Below are 21644 nucleotides of genomic sequence, written 5' to 3' on the forward strand. Positions count from 1 at the left end.
TTTTTTTTTTTTTTTTTTTTTTTTTTTTTTTTTTTTTTTTTTTTTTTTTTTGAGACAGGCTTTCTCTGTGCTGTTCTGGGACTCTCTTTGTAGACCAATTTATCCTCTAACTCACAGAGATATTAAAGGTGTGCACCACCACACCTGGCCGAAGTGCTAATTTTTAGCTTTTTTAAAATTAAAAATATTTTTGTTATGATGAACCCAGGGTTTTATTCATGTTGCAAAGTGATCTACTATGAGCTTGAACCCCCAGGTCTTGTTACAGAAATTTCAAGCAATCTCAAAAAATGTATGAAGTTAAGTTAGCAGAAGGGTCCCTTATTTTTCTTATGATTAACACTATGCATTTATATGCATATATTTATGTAATGAAAGCATAGTGTGGGGCTGGGGAGATAGATCAATCAGAAAACGTTTGTCTTGAAAACGTGAGGATCTGAGATTTTTGCCTGAATCCATGAGCCGCAGTTCCAGAGAGAGACACTGTCTCAGAAAGTAAGGTGGGCTGTTTGGTGGTGAACACTCAGGGTTTCCCTCTGGCTTCTGGGCTCACAGGCACACTTGCATGTGCATACATGCATGCACACAACTACAGTGCTCTTTTTTTTTTCTTTTTTCTTTCTCTCTCTCTTCTTTCTTTCTTTCTTTCTCTTATCTTTCTTCCTTTCTTCCTTTCTCTCTCTCTCTCTCTCTCTCTTTCTTTCTTTCTTTCTTTCTTTCTTTCTTTCTTTCTTTCTTTCTTTCTTTCTTTCTTTCTTTTTCTTTCTTTCCCAACATACTCTACTTGGTATTGTAAGCTAGTATACTTCGAACTTTATTTCTTTTTCAGTTCACAGTGTAGGTAGGCATTCTGACTTTTGAGACCAAGTTGATATTAGAATTCTGTAACAAGATTTCTTTTTTCAAGTGTACATGAGTTTAACACCTGTAGCTCCTGTTCTAAATATATCTAGTGGGCTACAGAGAGACTCCAGAGGCATTGTGAGCACTAACTGATGTGAAAGACCAGGCTTTTCTGCAGTCAGGAAAAAAATTAAACGTTGCATGTCCTGAGTGAACGTGTAGTGTAGGCAAATACCTTGCACATTTGCTGTGTAACAGAAACAGTTACTGATCTCAAAATGCTGTGGAAGTCATTGTTTTCCCCATGGAAATATATTTATTTTAGTGTCTATGTCTTTCTAATGATAACCCTTGGATGAGCCTTGCCCAAGAAAAAATTTGTTCTTGATTCATCCAATTAATCCTTGTTTCCCTAGACTTTCAAGGTTATGGTGGATAAGCCAACATTCAGCTTTGTCTTATAGGAAATCTTAACTATAAATGTTACTGTATTCTGTTAACTCTCTGGGCTTTAGAGAAGCGATCAGACCATGTAGACTAGATCTTTCCTAGAAAGGGCTAGAAATGCAGCACCTGCAGCACCTGTTCCAAGCTGCTGATCCAGCACAGAGAAGCTAACAGCCGCATCTGGATCTCCTAAGAACCAAGTTGTGGAGGAATAAAAATCTGTTCCCGATTACTTTGTTTTGAGGTTTTAGAAAAATGTATTGTTTGCAAGATACTCATAATTATTATAATAAATTGTATCTAACAGTTTCATTTTATACACAGGAGCCCTGGAAGAGATTTTACTTAATTGATATAATTAGGAATAACTTAGAGAAAGCAGAAAGAAATGAGAAAAAGCACCTAAGCAACTCTGTAGCTGAATGGAGATACATAGTTTTTTGTTTTTTTTTTTTAAATCTGAGTTGCTAGTAGAAAATCAAAAGTTAATTAAAATAATAGTTCTTTTCTTAAAAAGAAAGACTTGGTTTTTTTTTTAAATGTGTAAACATGTTTGCCTGAATGTGTGTATATGTACAATAAAATGCCCACAGAAGCCAGAAGAGGGTATCAGATCCCCAGAACTGAAGTTACAGATGGCTGTGAGCTACCATGTGGTTGCTGGGAACCAAACTCCGGTCCTCAGAGTGCTTAATTAACTACTGAGCCATTTCTCCAGCCCCAATAGTTCTTTTTTAAAATACATTTTTATTTTGTGTGTATGAGTTGTCTTAGAGTTTGTATTCCTGCACAAAACATCATGACCAAGAAGCAAGTTGGGGAAGAAAAGGTTTATTCAGTTTACACCTACTTCCACATTGTTGCTCATCACCAAAGGAAGTCAGGACAGGAACTTGGAGGCAGGAGCTGATGCAGAGGCCATGGAGAGATGCTGGCCTGCTTCCCCTGGCTTGCTTCGCCTGGCTTGCTCAGCTTGCTTGCTTATAGAACCCAGGACTACCAGCCCAGGGATGGCCCCACCTGCAATGGGCCCTTCCACCCTTGATCACTAATTGAGAAAACGCCTTACAGCTGGATCTCATGGAGGCATTTCCTCAAGAAAGGCTCCTTTCTCTGTGATAACTCCAGCTTGTGTCAAGTTGACAAAACCAGCCAGTACATGAGTGTTTGCCTGCATGTATGTAAGTATGTATGTATGTATGCATACCACATGACACACATTAGTGTGTCACACTGTCCTCTGTAAGGGCAGTCAGTCCTCTTAATAGCTGAACCATTGTTCCAGCCCTGATAGTTCTTTTTCAAACTGAGGAGGAGAAGTGGGAATGACTGCTGAGGACTAGGATGTCATAGACCTTTTTAAAAAAGATTTATTTATTTACTCTATGTGAGTACACTGTAGCTGTCTTCAGACACACCAGAAGAGGGCATCAGATCTCATTACAGATGGTTGTGAGCCACCGTGTGGTTGCTGGGATTTGAACTCAGGACCTTTGGAAGAGCAGTCAGTGTTCTTAACTGTTGAGCCATCTCTTTAGCCCGTCATAGACCTTTTTACATTTTCAGCTTGTTAATTTCCAGAATGATAACTTATCCCTTGTATTTCATAAGCCTCTTCCAATATATTTAGATTAAAAGTTTTGAGAATTCCATATATGAGTATCATATTTACATAATCTCCTCTTTCCTCCCCCCCAAATCTTCCTGTGCCCCTACCCCTGCTGAGATTCATGACCTCTTCTATATTATTTTTACATACACACACACACACACACACAAACACACACTCCCTCTCTCTTTCTCTCTCTCTTTCTCTCTCCTAAATTCATTTACTGTTGCTCAAATGTACATTTATTTAGGGCTGGCCACTTAGGATTGATTAACCTATCAAGAGGGCTTGTCCCTGGAGAAAGCTGATTCCCCCTCTCTCAGAGGCCATTGATTGCTTGTAGTTCTTTATCTAGGAGTGGGGCTTTGTGAGATTTACCTCATCCACACTGGCATGTCATCTGGTGTCATTGTGCAACTCCCATGGAAGTTTCATGGTTACAGCATCCCTATCATGTCTAGAAGAGACTCTGCCTTAGAGCAGACATCCTGGTCCTCTGGCTTAGTCTTTCTACCTCTTCTGTAATGTTCCCTTAGCCTTAGATATTGGGGTCAACTCTTCCAGTTTTGAGAGAGAGAGAGAGAGAGAGAGAGAGAGGAGAGAGAAAGAGAGAGGTATTGAATGCATGTGTGTATGTGTGTGTGTGTGTATGTGTGTGTGAAAGAGAGGTATTGAATGTATGTGTATGTATGTGTGTGTGTAAGTGTATGTGTAAATGTGAGCAAGAGGTCAATGGTATCTTCTGTCTTTTCACCTTGTTTTTATGAGGCAGGATCTTTTCTAAAATTTTACTGATTTATTTTTATTTTACATTGAGTGGTGTTTTGCTTGCATGTATATCTGTGTGACGGTGTCTGATCCCTTAAATTATGAGCGGCCACATGGGTGCTGGGAATTGAACCCAGGTCCTTTGGAAGAGCATCCCATGCTCCCAACCACTGTTCCATCTCTCCAGCCCACTAGAAACATGACCGTTCAGTAAACCCAGAACTTACCATGTATCTAGAGGCCATGGATTCTCTCAGCCTCCTGAGTGTTGGTGTTAAAAGGCACGCTTCCTTGCCCTTGCCTCTTCTGTAGGTGAGGTTCTGGGGATCTGAACTCAGGCCCTCAGACCTGCACAACAAGCACTGTGCCCACTGAACTATCTCTAGCACCCAATTTTGGTTTCTTGATAATATAAGTTTTTCCAATAAATGATGTAGTTATGGTATCTTTTGATGTCTAAGCATACCACAAGCTTAGATTGTAATCTCATTTAGTAGTACAAATTGTATTTAAATATTTTTAGTCGTGTAATATTGAAAATGTTAGGCTTCTAGGCCTAACAGTGTACATCTTTAATCCCGGCACTAAGAGGCAGGTAGATTTCTTGTGAGTTTGAGACCAGCCTGATCTACATAGGGAGTTCCAGGCCAGCCAGGACTACACAGTGAAACCCTGTCTCAAAGAGGAGACAGGGATTGAAGTTTAGGTTTGTGGGGTAGTTTATAACACTAAAAATCTACTCTGCATAAAAAGTAATAAGCTGTATAGTTTTATGTTAATGATATCACAGACATGATCATTGCCTCAAAATAAGAACTGATAATATATATAAATGCCAGACTTTAAAGAATAAGAAATACTGCAGAAATATATATGTGCTTGTACCTCCTAAGAGTATGTGTATATATGCATTATATGTATAAAATGTATGTTGTCTATGAGAAGAATGTAACAGTTAAAAATGTACCTATTTGAAGAAATTAAACCTTTTATAACTGTAAATCAATGCAAAGAATAAGTTCTGCTAAGAAAGTGAAAGCCATTGGACTAGAAGCTGACCTAGTGTTTTGAGGACCATAAGATGTGGTGAAGCTCTGCACAACACACTACAATGTCAGATAGCTTAAAACTTGTGTGTTTAAAAAGCTACAGATAGGGCTGGAGAGACGGCTCAGTGGTTAAAAGCACTGCCTGCTCTCCTGAAGGTCCTGAGTTCAAATCCCAGCAACCACATGGTGGCTCACAACCATTCATAATGAGGTCTGACACCCTCTTCTGGTGTGTCTGAAGACAACTACAGTGTACTTACATATAATAATAAATAAATTAAAAAAAAAAAGCTAAAAATAAAAAGCTGAGAACGGGGCCAGGCAGTGGCGGTACATGCACCCTTTTGATCTCAGCAATCAGGAAGCAGAGGTAAGTGGATCTCTGAGTTCAAGGCCAGCCTGGTCTACATAGCTAGTTGCAGGACATCTAAGGCTATACAGAGAAACCCTGTCTTGAAAAACAAAAAACAAGACAAAAAAGTAGAGAAGAGAAAAAAGGGGGAGGGGAAGGAGTCGGCAGCAGCCCTGCCCCAGCTGGGCTGGGTTTATCCTCAGTGAACAAAAGGCTCCTGTGTCTTAGCATTTCATCTCTGGGATGAAACAGCAAGACCACAAAGCAAGTTGAGGAGGAAAGGGTTTATTTGGCTCACTCTTCAGATCACAGTCCACCACTGGGAGTCAGGACAGGAACTCAAGCAGGACTGGAACCTGGCAGGCAGGAGCTGATTCAGAGGCTGTGGAGGGGTGCTGCTTACTGGCTTGCTCAGCTTGCTTTCTTATAGAACCAAGGACCTCCAGCCCAGGGAGGGCAGCATGTACCATGGGTCTCACTGATCGCAAATTGAGAAAATGCCTTACAGCCAGAGGCACTCTCTCAACGGAGGCTCCTTCCTCTGATGCCTCCAGCCTGTGTCAAGTTGACACACAAAACCAGCCAGTTCACCCTATTTCAATAATGGCTGCCTCATAAGTGGGTCAGGGAATATGTGTGCAGTGGGTGGTGTCACATATGTAAATGTGTGACATTTATAAATGTGACACATACTTTAAAAGCAGGGAAATCCAAACAGTCATGCACACCCCTGTGTGAAAACAAACATTTTTGTGTTAGACGCCCTTGGTTGGTTGATGGCTGGGATTCTTTCTTAATTTGGTTGAAGGGGGGGGGGTGTGTGTTTGCTTGGCTGGTTTTTTTGTTTTTTTGTTTTTTGTTTTTTGTTTTTTTTTCCGAGACAGGGTTTCTCTGTATCACCTGGCTATCCTGGACCTCACTCTGTAGACCAGGCTGGCCTCGAACTCAGAAATCCGCCTGCCTCTGCCTCCGAAATGCTGGGTTTTGGTTTTTCAAGGCCGGTTTCTCTGTGTAGTCCTGGCATCCTAGAACTCACTCAGAGATCCATCTACCTCTGCCTCCTGTGGCCTGGGATGAAAGGTATGGGCCACATCTGGGTGCATGCTGGGATTCTAAAAGTGTAGTCTGAGGTGCAGCTTTTATCCTTTAATTTCCTTAGATGGACTTTATCACTATTACTTGTTAAGCTGTTTGTGAAATACCATACATCCAGCAAAATATACCTAACAGCAGTTACAGAGGCACTGGGGGAAAAAAATAAATAAAACTAGCCCTACACATGGTAGCCCCTTAGGTAAGTGGGTCAGTTCAAGGCTGGCCTAGGCTCTGTAGTAACATTCTCTAAATCTGTAGTTTGCATGAGTTAACCCTGTCATTTCTAGGACTTGGTAAAGTCTTATAATTAGCAGACAAGGCAGCAGTAGGCAGTAACCATTTCTCTCGGAAACCCCCACTTTCCAGTGACTTTGGTTTCTGGTAGAAAACTCTAAACCTTGTGCCCACCCTGTACCTGTGCTGCTACGGCTGCTGTGTTTCAGCTTTGCTCTGATTCTCCTGGCAGGCCAGAAGCGGACTCCTAGAAGAGGGGAGCAACAAGGATGGAATGACAACAGGGGGACAGACGTGGTGCTTGATAGAGCAGAGCGAAGGTCCTACAGGGAATACCGGCCCTATGACACTGAGAGACAGGCTGACTTGACGGCGGAGAAGTTTACCGATGAAAAGTATGTATCTCAGTCCTCCGTTGGGGTGGCCGGGGCCCCTGAGGTTTCCAGGTCACCAGTTGGCTTTCTGACATTTCTGTGATGGCAGTCCTAAGAGTAATTTGCAGAGCTAAGTCACAAGTCCTGTTACCTTCAGTAGAACAAGAAGGCTCTGCCACTTACTTATTTTTTAGTTCGGGAAACGATTATACAATTAAAAGTTAATTGGGGCTTGGGGTATAGCTCAGTGGTTGACTTGGCTACAATGCACAAAGTTCAAAGAACAGAAGTATTTGGGGGTATGTGTGAAAACCTTTCATTTTTACGTTTGTGTGTATTTTGCCTGCATGTATGTGTGTACACCACACGAGTGCCTGGTGCCCATGGAAGCCAGAAGCAGGTGTCAGATCCCCTGGAACTAGAGAGACAGATGGTTGCAAGTCACCATGTGGGTGCTGGAAATCAAACTCAGGTCAATTTGAAAGAGCAGCCAGTAATTTTAACCATTTTTAACCATTTTTTAATTTAAACCAATTTTGGGCTTAGGGATATAATCATGATGAGACTTAGCAGCTGTCCCATGACCACCTCATGTACACTGTGGTGTGCATGCACACACATAATAAATAAAAAAAATGTGAAAAACAAATAAACAAACAAACACCCAACCTATCTTGCCACCAGAGATGATCATCTTTCAGGCTTTGGCCCATTTTCCCACCTATTGATCTACTGAGGTGGTAAAATTGTGTCTCGGTTACTTTTCTATTCCTGTGAAGAGACACCTGACCACAACACCTAAGCCCTAAGGTTTCAGAGTATGAATCTATGACCATTGTGTTGGAAAGTATGGCAGGAACAGGCAGGCAGGCAGGCAGGCAGGCAGGCAGGCAGGCAGGCAGGCAGGCAGGCAGGCAGGCAGGCAGGCAGGCGTGGTGTTGAAGCAGTAGCAGAATGGCTGAGAGCTCACATCTGATCCACAACCACAAGGCTGAGATGGACAGCAATGGGATAATAAGGGTTTTTTGTAGGGTTTGTGGGCCCCCTGTCGCGCCACAGGGCATGGCTGTTCAGGGAGGTGGATGCTGGGCTGTAGGGAAGGAAGCTCCAGGACACTGCCCCGGTGGTGGGGAAGTGTAGTCTAAGGCACAGGACCAGCCAGAGCTGGCTTGGGAGTCCCCAGGCCTGTGAAGAGGCCAAGACCATCTGGTTCTAAGGCTCTTGGACATCCTGACACCATGGTGGAAGAGCTGAGAATGGAGTGGGAGCCCTCGGGCTGGATCTAGCCCAGGGCCAGGGGGAAGAAGCAGGGAGGTCTGGCTGGTCCGGAGGGATGAGTCCTTGGCAATTGTGGCAGGGAGCTCAGAGAGACCTTCTACGGGAGACTAGACAGCAGCATTGTAGATGAAGGCTTTCTCCATGGCTCCCTACAGTGGATCCCGATGAGAAGAGGCAGTCCATGGTTTTAAGGCATTTATTGTCATGGCAGAAAGTGGATGTGTAAAACCATGCTCCACTTCTCAGGGTGGGCCTGAGGTTAAATACCTTTTGCATGGAGGAAATGTCTAGTCTAAGCCCTCCAGGTCTCTATGCACCTCATTAGCACGGAGATCTCTCCTGAGCCTACATGACCACACATTCTCTACACGTGGAGGGACTCAGGTGGCTGATGGCCACAGATCTGTGGTGGGCTGCGGCTAGTGACAGGGGCCTGGTGCCCAGGAGCAGGCAAAGCTCCTACAGTCCCCTCAGGGTCTCCAGGGCTTCTAGCCTTAGCTCAACTGGGAACCACACTACCTTTCATGGTCCCACAGCTTTTGAAACCTCAAAGCCCACACCCATGACTTAACACCTTCAACAAGGGCCACACCTCCTAAACCTTCCTGCACCTTCTACTTCTTCCCAAACAGTTCCACCAACTAAGGACCAATCATTCAAACATAGAATCCTATAGGGCCATTTTCATTCAAACTACAGCAGATGGTAGTGCCTACACACTGACCATTCTATACACTTTTATTTCTTCTTGACACACATGAGGGTTCCCTTTCCCCCCATCCCGTCCCCTATGATAAGCAGTGTTTGCTCAGTGTTTCTGGTTGTATATTAATGCACATGATGGAAGACCTGTTCTCAGTGGCTGTATTGTGACCCATTATCTGGAAGTGTCATGTTACACTTGCTTAGTGCCATTTGGCCTGTGCTTGGCTCAGCAGTAGGCTTTATACGGTTGAATGGGCACTGATTGAATAAAAACAGACAAAATCAGGGTCAGGGAGCTTTAGACCCACAGTGACTAACCAGTGTTGTTGGCTTGGTTTGTCACTAATCTCCCACATCTTTTTTTGCTTATTTGAATTAAAGGGCACTCACTTAGAATTTCTTTTGTTTGATTGTTTTTCAAGACTGGGTCTCTCTGTGCATCTCTGGCTGCTCCTGGAACTCGAACTGTAGACCAGACTGGCCTCAAGAGATCCACCTACCTCTGCCTCCTGAGCACTGGGATCAAAGCCAGCTCCACCACTGCCCAGCTACTTTGAATTTCTTGATACAAGTTACTAGACAGAATTACAAAATATCTGTTATCTTAAAATAGTCTAATTCAGCCCTGTCAACTTACAGATGAAAAACAGAGACAGAGAGTTGGGGTGGCTCTGGTCTAGGCTAGTTTGACAAGGATCTGTCCAGGCAGAGCATGTTTTCCCTCAGAAGCCACATCCTAAATGTAAGGGGTTGACTGAACCAGGATCAGATGCAGAGAATAGTCATGCCATGTTGGCGTGCATGGACCGCGGGTGCAGGTGTTCCTCTCAGCCAAGCAGTAGCTTTCCATTAGGCCTCTAATGAACTTAACTGAACTCCCTGTACACACAGTTATTAAGAAATTAGTGTGTCAAGCTGCAGAGATAGCTTGGCAGATAAGAGAACTTGCTGTTCTTCCTGAGGACCCGAGTTTAGTTTCCAGCACACTTACAGGCAGCTCACAATTGCTTGTACCTCCAGCTCCAGGGGGAGCCCTGATGCCCTGTCCTGGCCTCCAAGGGCCCACATAGGCATGTTTACATACATAGAGACTCACACAGGCATACACAGAAACTGAAATAAAATAATTCTTAAGAACACCAAAGTCGGGCTGGTGAGATGGCTCAGTGGGTAAGAGCACCCGACTGCTCTTCCAAAGGTCCAGAGTTCAAATCCCAGCAACCACATGGTGGCTCATAACCATCCGTAACAAGATCTGACGCCCTCTTCTGGAGTGTCTGAAGACAGCTACAGTGTACTTACATATAATAAAAAATAAATCTTTAAAAAAAAAAAAAGAACACCGAAGTCTTCACTGTCTTTGGGCATTTGTGTGAAGTCACAGGGTAGAAGAAGGAAGGTTCAATATGTTAATGAACCAAATACCACCAAATACCACCTTTGGCCATGTTTCTATGAGAGAGATTTGGAGGGACAAGCTTTAAAACTGAACCTTTTCTCTTATACAAAGTATTCCCAAATTAAACATTTAGTACCAAGACAGGAAAGAACCTTCACATTTAACTAACGTAGTCATTATATGTAAATGAAGAAATTAGGCTGTACAGATGACCGAGGCACCACCAGGTGAGAACTAGGGCCCACTCTCCCTGCCTGGCACCTGTGTGACCTCTGGCAAATCCCCCTCAATGCTGCTTCTGGTTCGAATCTCTTTAGCAGCAGTTCTGTGTACTAAGCTTGGTTGTGAGAATTCACATGCTGTATGTACAGTGCTCAGAACAGTGCCAGGAACGGGGTGCTCAGTGGTTAGCTGTTAGTCTAGTCAAGCTACCATGCTTTCTGATGAACTACCACCATGGCTGCCTTCTAGTTTGTTTTTTGTTTTGTTTTTTGTTTTTTTCCAAAAAGGCTTCAGACCTTTTAAGTGCATTTCACCACATTTCATGATAGCCATCTTTTCCCAGACCAGTTGACAGGTTTGATCGAGACAGACCACTGAGAGGACGTGGAGGCCCCAGAGGAGGCCTGAGGAGCAGAGGCCGAGGCGGTCCTGGGAACAGAGCTTTTGACTCCTTTGACCAAAGAGGGAAACGAGACTTTGAAAGATACAGTAGCAATGATAAGTAAGCTCCTTTGCCTGTGCTGTCTCCACTTTAGATTTTGTGCCTGTTGATGATCAACTTCATGGGAGTGTGCTGTCATTCCTGTGGAGCAGGATTTTATTTCCTCAGAGATTTACTTTTTTAAAATACTGTGCATATCTGTGTGTAATGTGTGATGTGTGGGTGGGTGAGTGGGTTCAGGCTACAATGTGCATGAGCTGTGCACAGAGGCCAGAAGATGATGTCGGATCCCCTGGTGCTTGAGTTATAGACTGTTGTATGTTGTCTGATGTGAGAACGAGAAGTTAAACTCAGATCCTCTGTCAGAGCAGTATGCACTGAGCCTTCTCTGCAGACCCTGGGGCAGTGTTCTCTGACTGGGAGACTGATGAGGAGCAGCCTCTACCTCAAGTTAACATGAATATTCTGTTTCTCCAGAGCAAACAGAATGGAGGACAGTATGGGTGGCTGTGTCATTCGCCCCTGGGGATCAGGTAAAGACACTAGGTAAGGCGCAAGGATGTTTCCTCTGAGAGCCTGCTGTGGAGTGGGGAGTCTCTAAACCTTAGCTTAAAAATGTTCTCTCTGGTTGTGTCTGTCAAGTAGAATGGATGTGGGTTGTGGTTTAGTAAGGCTAACTTTGTGTGTGTGTGTACATACAAAATGTATGTACGTACATATGAAATGTATGCATGTACATACCTGGGATTGACTGAGTCAGGAGAAAGCTTTTATTTTTATTTTTTTAAAGATTTATTTATTATTATATCTAAGTACACTGTAGCTGTCTTCAGATGCACCAGAAGAAGGCGTCAGATCTCATTATGGATGGTTGTGAGCCACCATGTGGCTGCTGGGATTTGAACTCAGGACCTTCGGAAGAGCAGTCGGTGCTCTTAACCACTAAGCCATCTCTCCAGCCCAGGAGAAAGCTTTTTTTTTTTTTAAAAAATTAATTAATTAATTTATTTTTCATACATTTTCTTTTTTTTCTTTTAGATTTATTTATTTATTATATTTAAGTACACTGTAGCTGTCTTCAGACACTCCAGAAGAGGGTGTCAGATCTTGTAACAGATGGTTGTGAGCCACCATGTGGTTGCTGGGATTTGAACTCCGGACCTTCAGAAGAGCAGTCAGTGCTCTTAACCACTGAGCCATCTCTCCAGCCCTCAAAACTGTTTTTAAAAGTCTATTTGTTTATGCACTTATTTTATTTGTAAGTCTCAAAGCATAGCCTGCCTAGTCTGGAACTCATTATATAGACCAGGCTAGTCCAGAACTCTTGGAGATCATCCTGTCTCTATCTCCCAATTAAAAGCATATGCCACCGTACCAAGCCCCTAGGTCTGCTCTATTATTTTCTCTTAATTTTAGCTAAGTAATACTTGATAGATGACCACGTCTATGTTCATTATTTTAAGCCTATAGTGTGGCACATTTGCACACCCCAGAATGTAATTTTTTTGAGACAGAGTCTCACTGTTTGACCCATATGGTCAGTGAACTCATTACTTCTGCTCATAAAATAAACCTCAAAAAAAAAATAAAAGATGGAATTCTTGCCAAGCATGGTAGCTAGCACACACCTTTGATCCCAAGCACTTGGAGGGAGGAAGTATTGCAGAGGAAGGTAGATTACTCTGAGTTTGAGACTATTCTGGTGTTATACATTGAGTTCTAAGCCCAAAGACTGCACACTGATTGAGACCTTTCCTCAAAAATAAGATATATACAAAGTAATAAACAACAACAACAAAAAACAAAAAGCAGGAATTCTCCAGTATAATAATTGTTTGGATTCTCTGCAACCCCCCTCCCCCATCATTATCATCTGTTTTTAACTTTCATGTATTTACCTTTGACATTTTTTGAAATAACATTTTTGGGCATCCCTGACTCCTTTCTTTCCCTGTGATGTGGATGTAGTCCCTTCGAGGGTTTGCCCTTAAGAAGCGGGGCCTAAAATGTGTTTCCTTGGCCTTAACTAAGGGCATTGATTGGAGGGTATGAGAATTGTGTGATGGATGTTCTTGATGCTTTTCAGTGATACAGAGCTACCTGCACCCATGGAAGAGACCTCGATGATGGAGGAGTGCCAGGGCGCCCTGGATGAGGAGTCTGCAGCCAAGTAGGGAGCTGCTTCTTCTGCCCATGGGTTCTCTCTCATAATGACTCTTAATGCGCTCTCTCTCTCTCTCTCTCTCTCTCTCTCTCTCTCTCTCTCTCTCTCTGTAAGATTGGACATTATGTTTATTGAGCACAAAGTCCTCTGTGTGTGTGTGTGTGTGTGTGTATGTATGTATGTATGCATTTGTGTTTGTGTGAATGTGGAGGCCAGAGAAGGATACCAGATAATCTTGTTTTTTATTTAATCTTTTAGTTATTAATTTATTTTTTTACACTCCAAATTTTATTCCCCTCCCAGTCCACCCTCCAACTGTTCCATGTCCCATACCTCCTCCCCACCCCGCCCTGTCTCCACGAGGATGCCCCCATCACCCACCCCCAGGTATCTTCCTATATGGTTCTGTACCTTATTGCCTTGAGACAGGGTCCCTTACAAATGAAAGTTCACAATCTCACGCTAAGCTGAGTTAGCCAGTGAACTCTCAGGATCCTCCATCTCCACTCCCCAGGGCTAGTTTTCTACGTGGGTGTTGGACATTCATACTCTGTCCTTCAAGTACTCTCAAAAAAAGACAGGGTCTCTCTATGTACCCTGGCTGTCCTATAACTCTCAGTATGTAGACCAGGCCAGCCTCGAACTCAGAGCTCCACCCGGCTCTGCCCCCCTGGTGCTGGAATGAAAGGTGTGTACCACCATTCCCAGCTGGAGCAAGCATTCTTAACCCACTGAGCTATCTCCCTAGACCTTTCTAATATCACACTGGGTTGATCCTATTTATTTGTTAATGGATAATCATCAAACTAATTAATCTGATAGGTTTTTTGTTTTTAATGATTGTATATTAAATTTAAATGTGTCCTCTGCCCCTTACCTCTTCTGCCTTGCTCTTGTCTCTTTATTCTTTTTTTTTTTATTTCAATTTATTTTTCTTGATTTATTATTACACCTAAGTACACTGTAGCTGTCTTCAGACACACCAGAAGAGGGCATCAGATCTCATTACAGATGGTTGTAAGCCACCATGTGGTTGCTGGGATTTGAACTCAGGACCTTTGGAAGAGCAGTCAGTGCTCTTAACTACTGATCCATCTCTCCAGCCCCTTGTCTCTTTATTCTTGTCTTCCTTTTTTTTTTTTTTCCATCTCTATGAAACGATCTCTATCCACTCCATATCTAGCACACTTAAGCTGTAAGCCAAGCCTCCTTTCCCTGTGAATGAGCCAGGGTCTCTCACAAATGAGAGCTCAGTATCTTAGCTGAGCTGGCTAGCCAGTGAACTCTTAGGACCCTCCTGTGTCCTGGCTTTGTCTCTTAAGGCAGAGCCACCTCCTGGATAATTCTTCACTCAGCCTTCTCCCTGTCAGAATCCACAGCCAAGCAAGTCACAAGGCAGGATGCCTGGAATTTTTATAAAGGTTTTTGTTTTGGTTTGTTTTGTTTACTTTATTACCATTATGTGTGTATATGCATCGCACTTGCATGCGGAGATCAGAGAACAACTTTGTAGAGTTGGTTCTCCCCTTCCATCTTGATGTGGGTTCTAGGGCTCAATCTCAGGTCACTAGGCTTATGTAACAAGCAGCTTTACCCACTGAGCCATCTCACTAGCCACTTGATAACATCTTTTTTGTTGTTGTTGTTGTTGTTTTAAAGATTTATTTATTTTTATATATGTGAGCACACTGTCGCTGTCTTCAGACACACCAGAAGAGGGCATCGGATCCCATTACAGGTGGTTGTGAGCTACACCATGTGGTTGCTGGGAACTGAACTCCTCAGTACCTCCAGAAGAGCAGTCAGTGCTCTTAACCTCTGAGCCATCTCTCTAGCCCCCTCGGTAGCGTCTGGTAACGTCCTGATTGCCAGTTTTCTGAGATGAAAAGTCAGCATTGTCCAGCATCACTACTTCATGGATTCTCTACGACCTTGACAGTACTTCCCCACATCATTGCCACACCTCATGGAAATTGCTCAGATGGGAAGTTGATGGTTTTCTGTTCCCAGAGTCAGAGCATGGCACCATCTCCTCTCCCACCTCTTCCAGTTTGGGGTCATTCCCACTGACCTTCTCAACCCTCAGTTTGCACATGTCTTTTTCCCCAGCTCTAGTCTTCTGGACAGTTTGAGTGTATTCAGTCTCATGTTAAAGTCTCCCCTTAACCCCGCATGGGACTGTATTCATTCCTCCATCACTTGTTTCTATAACCCCAGGCCTGCTTTGTGCTGTCATCACCCTCTGAATACTTACCCCTCACCTCACCGGACCTAGTGGCCACTTCAATCTAGATCTGTATCGACTTAAGCTCAGCCCTTTGGCTAACTGCGCTCTGGGTTCCCCCTGCCTTGAGCATCTCCTTTGAAACTCTTAAAGAGTTTTGCCTCAGGCCTGTTCTCTTTCTCCGTCTTTATGTGATCTTATGTATCCCGCTCTCAAATTGTCATGTATGTTCTGACACCAAAATACAGAGCTTTGCCTTCATCTTTCAACCCGAGTCCGAGGTCTGAGTGTCTGTCTCCTGCATACCTATGCCTGCTTCCCCACTGATATCTCATGCTCAGCATGACTGAGCTTCTTGCCTACTTCCCAACAAATCCCTGGGCCTCAGCAGGTGTCTGTGTTTCGGAACAGCATCATCGCTCATTCATCAGCTTCCCCAAGCAGAAACCTGTAAGTCTCCCTTGGAAGTCCAGTTTTCAGTCCTCTCCTACCCCCAATTCAGGCGTTCACTGTGCCTCTACTCAACTCTGTCACCAACACAGCCTAAACTTCTGTCGTCCAGCTGTCACTGCAGCTCCTGAGCCTCTGCACTCTCTCTGCACCAGAGTAGCTGTCACATGGGCATTCTGAATGTCCCATTCTCCAACCCCTTCAGTGCCTTTGTTTCTTCCCTGCTTTTATCGTGATATGCACAGTCCTGAATGGCCTGGCCCCAATAGGACCCTCAAGTTTGACTGTTCAGGACTCATCCCCCACCCCCACCCCCGGCAGTCATAGGCTTGCTTCCCTGTTTGCTGAATTCTTGCCCTTCACCCTGCTGCTGATTCTCCCTTTCTCCCCCTTCAGCTGCCAGAGTAGACTGAGCCAGTTTGATACAGTTATTTAATCTGCCCTCATTTGTTAATAGGAATAATCTGCTGGAGTTGTGAGGGCTGTGTTTTTTGCTCAGCTATGTTCCCATCTACAAATAGGAGAGAGGGAAGGGTCCCCTAGAGAGGAGCCCAAAACATGGATGCTATGTAAATATCTGCCAGTGTCATCTTTTACAAGAGTGACAGTGACTGACAGTTGTGACAGCTGTGAATTTACTGCTCAAAACAACTAAGAATGTGTTTTTAAAATAGGATTCACAGTTAACGTGCCTATTTAGACTGCATTAACTAAAGTCACAGACGCACTCATTTCTATGAGCTGGGAAAGTGAGTTATGTAGGACTCTTCAGGGAGAGCTCTTGTTTCTGTGGCTCTGTCAGACTTTAAAATCACAGAAATCTCCCAGCAGTTGTGTCATTTTTGATGGTTTAAAAATTCCACTCTTTGATACGATCGATGGCCTGCCACCCCAGCTCTGGCTGATTGATTTGACATTGGGGCTTTCCCCATTCTGCCACAGTGAACCTTCACCTCCTAGGCTTAGAACTTGATGGAAGAGCTTAAAGTCCTGTAAGCCAGTGTTTTAGTGAACAACCTGAAATGCATGCTTATTCTTCCAACTTAGCCAGTTTACTGGTGTGTCACACCCATCCTTCCCTTGTGTTCTGGCAGTGGCTGAATTGCTCATCAGTGTGCTGGTGTTTGAGGGCACCTACTACACTGAACTGTTTTGTCTCTGCGCTTGCCTCTTCTGAGTTCATATAAATGGAATCTTACACAGAAAAGACACGTTGGGTTATTTCACTTGCCATGTTTCCAAATTTCTGTCATGTTATGGCCTACATTTTAAAATCCCTGTTTTGTTTATCTACTTGTCAGGTGACAGACATGCTAGTAGTTTCTAGTTTGAGACTGCTGTGCATAGCCACTGTAAACATTCATGTATGTGTTTGATAGGGATGCACGTTCTCATTTCTCTCAGGTACGAAACTCCTGGATCATATATGAACTGTCAGAAAATTTAATAATTTCTTTTCATTTTAGTCTTATGCACATTGGTGATTTGACTACATGTATGTCTGTATAAGGTTGTTGGATCCCCTGGAACTGGAGTTACAGACAGCTATGAATTGCCATGTGGTTCCACATGCTCTGGAAGAGCAGCCAGTGCTCTTAACCACTAAGTCATCTCGTCCCCAGGGGGGAAATTTTTTGAGACAAGATCTCTATGTAGGCTGTCTTGGAACTTGCTATGTAGTCCCAGCTGTCCTAGGGCTTGATGTGTAGACCAGAATGGCATCAAACTCATAGAAATCCACTTGTCTCTGCCTGCCTAGGTCTGAGATTAAAGATGTGAGCCACTATACCTGACTCTGTAAAAATTTGAAGACCAGACTGTTTCTCTTTTCTTTTCTTTTCTTTTCTTTTCTTTTCTTTTCTTTTCTTTTCTTTTCTTTTCTTTTCTTTTCTTTTCTCTCTTCTCTTCTCTTCTCTTCTCTTCTCTTCTCTTCTCTTCTCTTCTCTTCTCTTCTCTTCTCTTCTCTTCTCTTCTCTTCTCGAGTGCTCTATCTGCATGTACACTTGCATACCAGAAGAGAGCACCAGATCCCAATACAGATGGTTGTGGGCCACCATACGTTTGCTGGGAATTGAACTTAGGTCCTCTGGAAGAGCAGACAGTACTCTTAACCACTGAGCCATCTCTCCAGTCCCCAGACTTTCTAAGTTGATACATCACATCTCCTATCCAGGTTCCAATTTTTGACATCTTTGTCAGCACTTAATTGCCTTTAAAAACACTCCCCCTTTTTTTTTCTTGTAAAAATGATTGTTTTACATGTATGAATGTTTTGCCTCTGTCTCTCTGTCTCTCTCTGTCTCTCTCTCTCTCTCTGTGTGTGTGTGTGTGTGTGTGTGTGTGTGTGTGTGTGTATGTGTGTGCACCACAAGAATTCCTGGTACCTGTGGTACCAAAAAAGAGCAGTAGATTCCTTTGAATCAAATCTACAGCTGCTTGTGAGCCACCAAGTGGATGCTAAGACCCAAACTCAAAGTCTTCTGCAAGAACAGCAAGTGCTCTTAACTGATAAACCATCTCTCCAGACCCTGAAAGACTTTTTGATACTAGCTGACCATTGGATGTGGAATGGTGTAACTCCCTGTGGGTTGAGCCACATTTCTCTTGACAACTAATGATAGTGGACATTTGAAAAGCTTTTAACTTGTGTTATCTTGCTTCACATATATCTGTATGCAATACCTGTAGAAGTCAGAAGAGGGCACAAGATGCTGGGGATTTGGACTCAGGTCCTCCTAATTCCTCTGAGCCATCTCTTCAGCCTGCTTTAAACATTTCGAATTGTTAGCTAGGATGGGGCTAGAACACTTGCTTATTAGCACATGGGAGTCCCTGAGCTCCACTCACAGTACAAAAAAAAAAAAAAAAAAAAGTCTACAACTAAAATTTCAGAGGGCTAGAGAGTTGGCTCAGTGGTTAAGAACACTGGCTGCTCTTCCAGAGGACCCCAGTTCAATTCCCAGCACCAACATGGCAGCTCACACCTGTCTGTAACTCCAGTTCCAGGGGATCCAACACCCTTATACAGACATACATTAAGTCAAATCACCAGTGTACATAAAATAAATCACTAAAACCTCACTTAAAATCATGAGTCAGAGAAGAGGAAAACATGAAAACTGTTTCAACAGGTTCTCATGATGAAGTTAACAGACAAATGTGGAAAAAAATGGCATGATAAGGAAGAGGCTTGGGGCATGGGCCTGGAAAAAGCCTGAAATACAATTTTTTTTCTTTTAGAACCAACGAAAGAGATTTATAAAAATGTGCACTGTGACCCACTGCTTTAAGACTTCTGTCGGTGGTTCCCTATTACCTTGTGTCCACAGTATCTCTTATTTTCTCCCACAGTTATCATATTGTCCATCTGCCTTCAGGAAGGGTATATGGTGGTGCAGTGTGATGGAGATGACACTGGCTGATGACATTTCCTCAGACTATTTTGGAGCACAGAATGTTCCTCCAGTTTGCAGCGAAGGCATAGGATGGTAGAGATAACACACAAGACGTTGACCCCGAGGGCTTAACCTTATTTACATGTACAGTACAGTCTCACAAAAGTATAACTTGCTTTTCTGAAGTAGACATCTGGTCCCATCAGCCAAAAAAAAATATGTCTTTCTAATGACTATGTATCCTTACAGAGTTCCTGAGTTGGAAGTAGAAGAGGAAAACCAAGTCCAAGAGATGACCTTAGATGAGTGGAAAAACCTTCAAGAACAAACCAGACCAAAGCCTGAGTTCAATATCCGGAAGCCGGAGTCCACAGTTCCTTCCAAGGCAGTGGTGATCCACAAGTCCAGATTCAGAGACGATGTAAGCTTGTCTCAGGGGAGTCTGTACTGTCGACCTCATCAGGCACATAGTAGTCCAGTCTCAGTGGGTGTGGAAATAGGACCTTGTTATTTGGCATTCTTGTTCTCCCCTCCCCACCACCAAAAACATTTATTTTGTATTTGGGTAGTACATGTCAAAGGCGAACTTGGGGTTGTCAGGAATAGAGCTGAAGTCATCAGATTTGGTACCCACTTAGCCATCTTGCTGGCCTGCATTGGCATTCTTGTTTCTGTTCGAGCTTCATCAAGGATGATGGGAAGGAATAGAACTTGGCATGTGGACTGTCAAGTACTACACTTTCTCTGCCAGCCTTGAAAGTTTGGCCTCTTAGTGAAAGAGGCACAGAGGAGATGTTTTCAACATAGTACTGACTCTGCCTTTTGATTAGAATGCAATCCTCTCAGGTTCTTTGGTTTTAGACTTTAGTATGTTGCCTGGTCTGGTATAAAACTCACTATCCTCCTGCTTCAGCACCCTGAGGTGTGGACCACCATAATTGCTTATCTTCCAATGGGTCAGCTGATTAGTTGAAGCAATAGCTGGGAGCATAAAATCTGTGATCCCTTTGTTGTCCTGGAACAACACTCTGTAGACCAGGCTGGCCTCGAACTAGGAAATCTGCCTGCCTCTGCCTCCTGAGTGCTGGGATTGAAGGCGTGCGCCACCACTACCCAGCCTTGTATAGTATTTAAATAGCCCTGTTTCCTCTGCCCAGCTCTAGAAACTGGCCTGCTGATAGCACAGTCAGATACCATTCCACAAACAGCTGTTCTGAAGGCATTATTAAGGACTTGTGTTGTACAGGCCTTATTGTTCTGCATGGTTTCTTTTTTATTTATTTTTTATATATAAGTACACTGTAGCTGTCTTCAGACACTCTAGAAGAGGGCGTCAGATCTTTTAAGGGATGGTTGTGAGCCACCATGTGGTTATTGAGATTTGAACTCAGGACCTTTAGAAGGGCAGTCAGTGCTCTTAACCACTGAGCCATCTCTCCAGCCTCCTCTGCATGTTTTCTATACAGCTCTATCCCTGTGTGTGTGCACGTGTCCCTGTCACTCTCCACTTTTATTTTCTGAGACAAGATCTCAGTGAACCTGAGACTCACCAATGCAACTAGACTGGCTAGTCAGTTCCAAGAAGACTGTCTTTGCCTCCCTGGTGCTGTGGCTATAGATGTGCCCTGCCACAGTCAGCTTTTTAATTGAGTATTGGACATACAAACTCAAGTCTGCAAGCACTTTACCAATGTGGTTCTTTTCCAGAGACCAACATCAGGCTTTTTACCAGACACCCGAAGAAATATTCCAGGGAAAAGTATAAGTCATTTAATTGCATTTGCTTGTTTGTTGCTGAAGTTAAAGGAACTCCGAAGCACCCAGGTGTAGAATTTAATAATTCCTGTTGTCAGTCATAGCATGAAACCATGCAGATGGCTGTGATGAGCAATTGTCTTCCCTGCTGGGTATTACTCCTTGACTTGCAGTCAGAAGTTTCTTAGATTTCTAGCACTGTTGCAAAATGCCTGAGACCATTTATAGTGAGAAAAGCTTTGGTTCAGCCTCAGGTTGATGGCAGAAAACCTTATTTGCTTGCCAGACTGTGGCCAAAACCAGCCACGTGTCCAAGTGTCTCTCTCTATCCAGGACTCAGCCTAAAGACCTACTTCCTCTACCATGCCTCACCTCTTTAAGACTGCACCACCTGCCAAGACCATCACTTATGGGTCCTTTGAGATCTACATCATGGCAGTTTTCAGGTGTACTTTGGCCAGTCATGACTGGTGACACTGCATACTCACTGTCCTCTATTTGGTCAGTTCAAAGTCTAAGACACTTTACTAATAAATTTTGGGATGTTCCACCAGAGACAGGATAAAGCTTCCTGTGAAACCACTGTGCTGTCAGGCTGGGAAACAGGTAAAAATAGAAGCCAATTCCTCAAACCACATCAGATCCATCTTCCTGGCTCCAGAGATCTATTGGAATATTTGAGGTAACCAAGTTAGCTGAGTCACTGAGCTTGATTAGTGTATTAGTCAGGTACCAGCAGAGTGGGGTATTCCTGTGACAACCTGACCATGTATTGGGGAGGACTGTGGAAGGACTTTGGAACTTTGGGATAGAAGATCCATTCACTGTTAAGAGCT

At 43.5% G+C, this 21644-nt stretch overlaps 1 protein-coding gene across 1 annotated transcript in view; it reads left to right on the top strand.

Annotated features, from left to right (window-relative positions):
- Habp4 (hyaluronan binding protein 4) overlaps positions 1-21644 on the top strand; it is a 27723-nt gene that overhangs the window by 2221 nt on the left and 3858 nt on the right. The window contains exons 2-6 of the mRNA XM_021215661.2: positions 6633-6795; positions 10722-10880; positions 11298-11366; positions 12907-12990; positions 19303-19474. Of these exons, the coding sequence (XP_021071320.1) occupies positions 6633-6795; positions 10722-10880; positions 11298-11366; positions 12907-12990; positions 19303-19474 (647 nt within the window). The remainder of the gene's footprint in view (positions 1-6632; positions 6796-10721; positions 10881-11297; positions 11367-12906; positions 12991-19302; positions 19475-21644) is intronic.

The sequence above is a fragment of the Mus pahari genome, chromosome 16 (assembly GCF_900095145.1).
Source record: "Mus pahari chromosome 16, PAHARI_EIJ_v1.1, whole genome shotgun sequence".
In the NCBI taxonomy this organism is placed as follows: domain Eukaryota; kingdom Metazoa; phylum Chordata; class Mammalia; order Rodentia; family Muridae; genus Mus; species Mus pahari.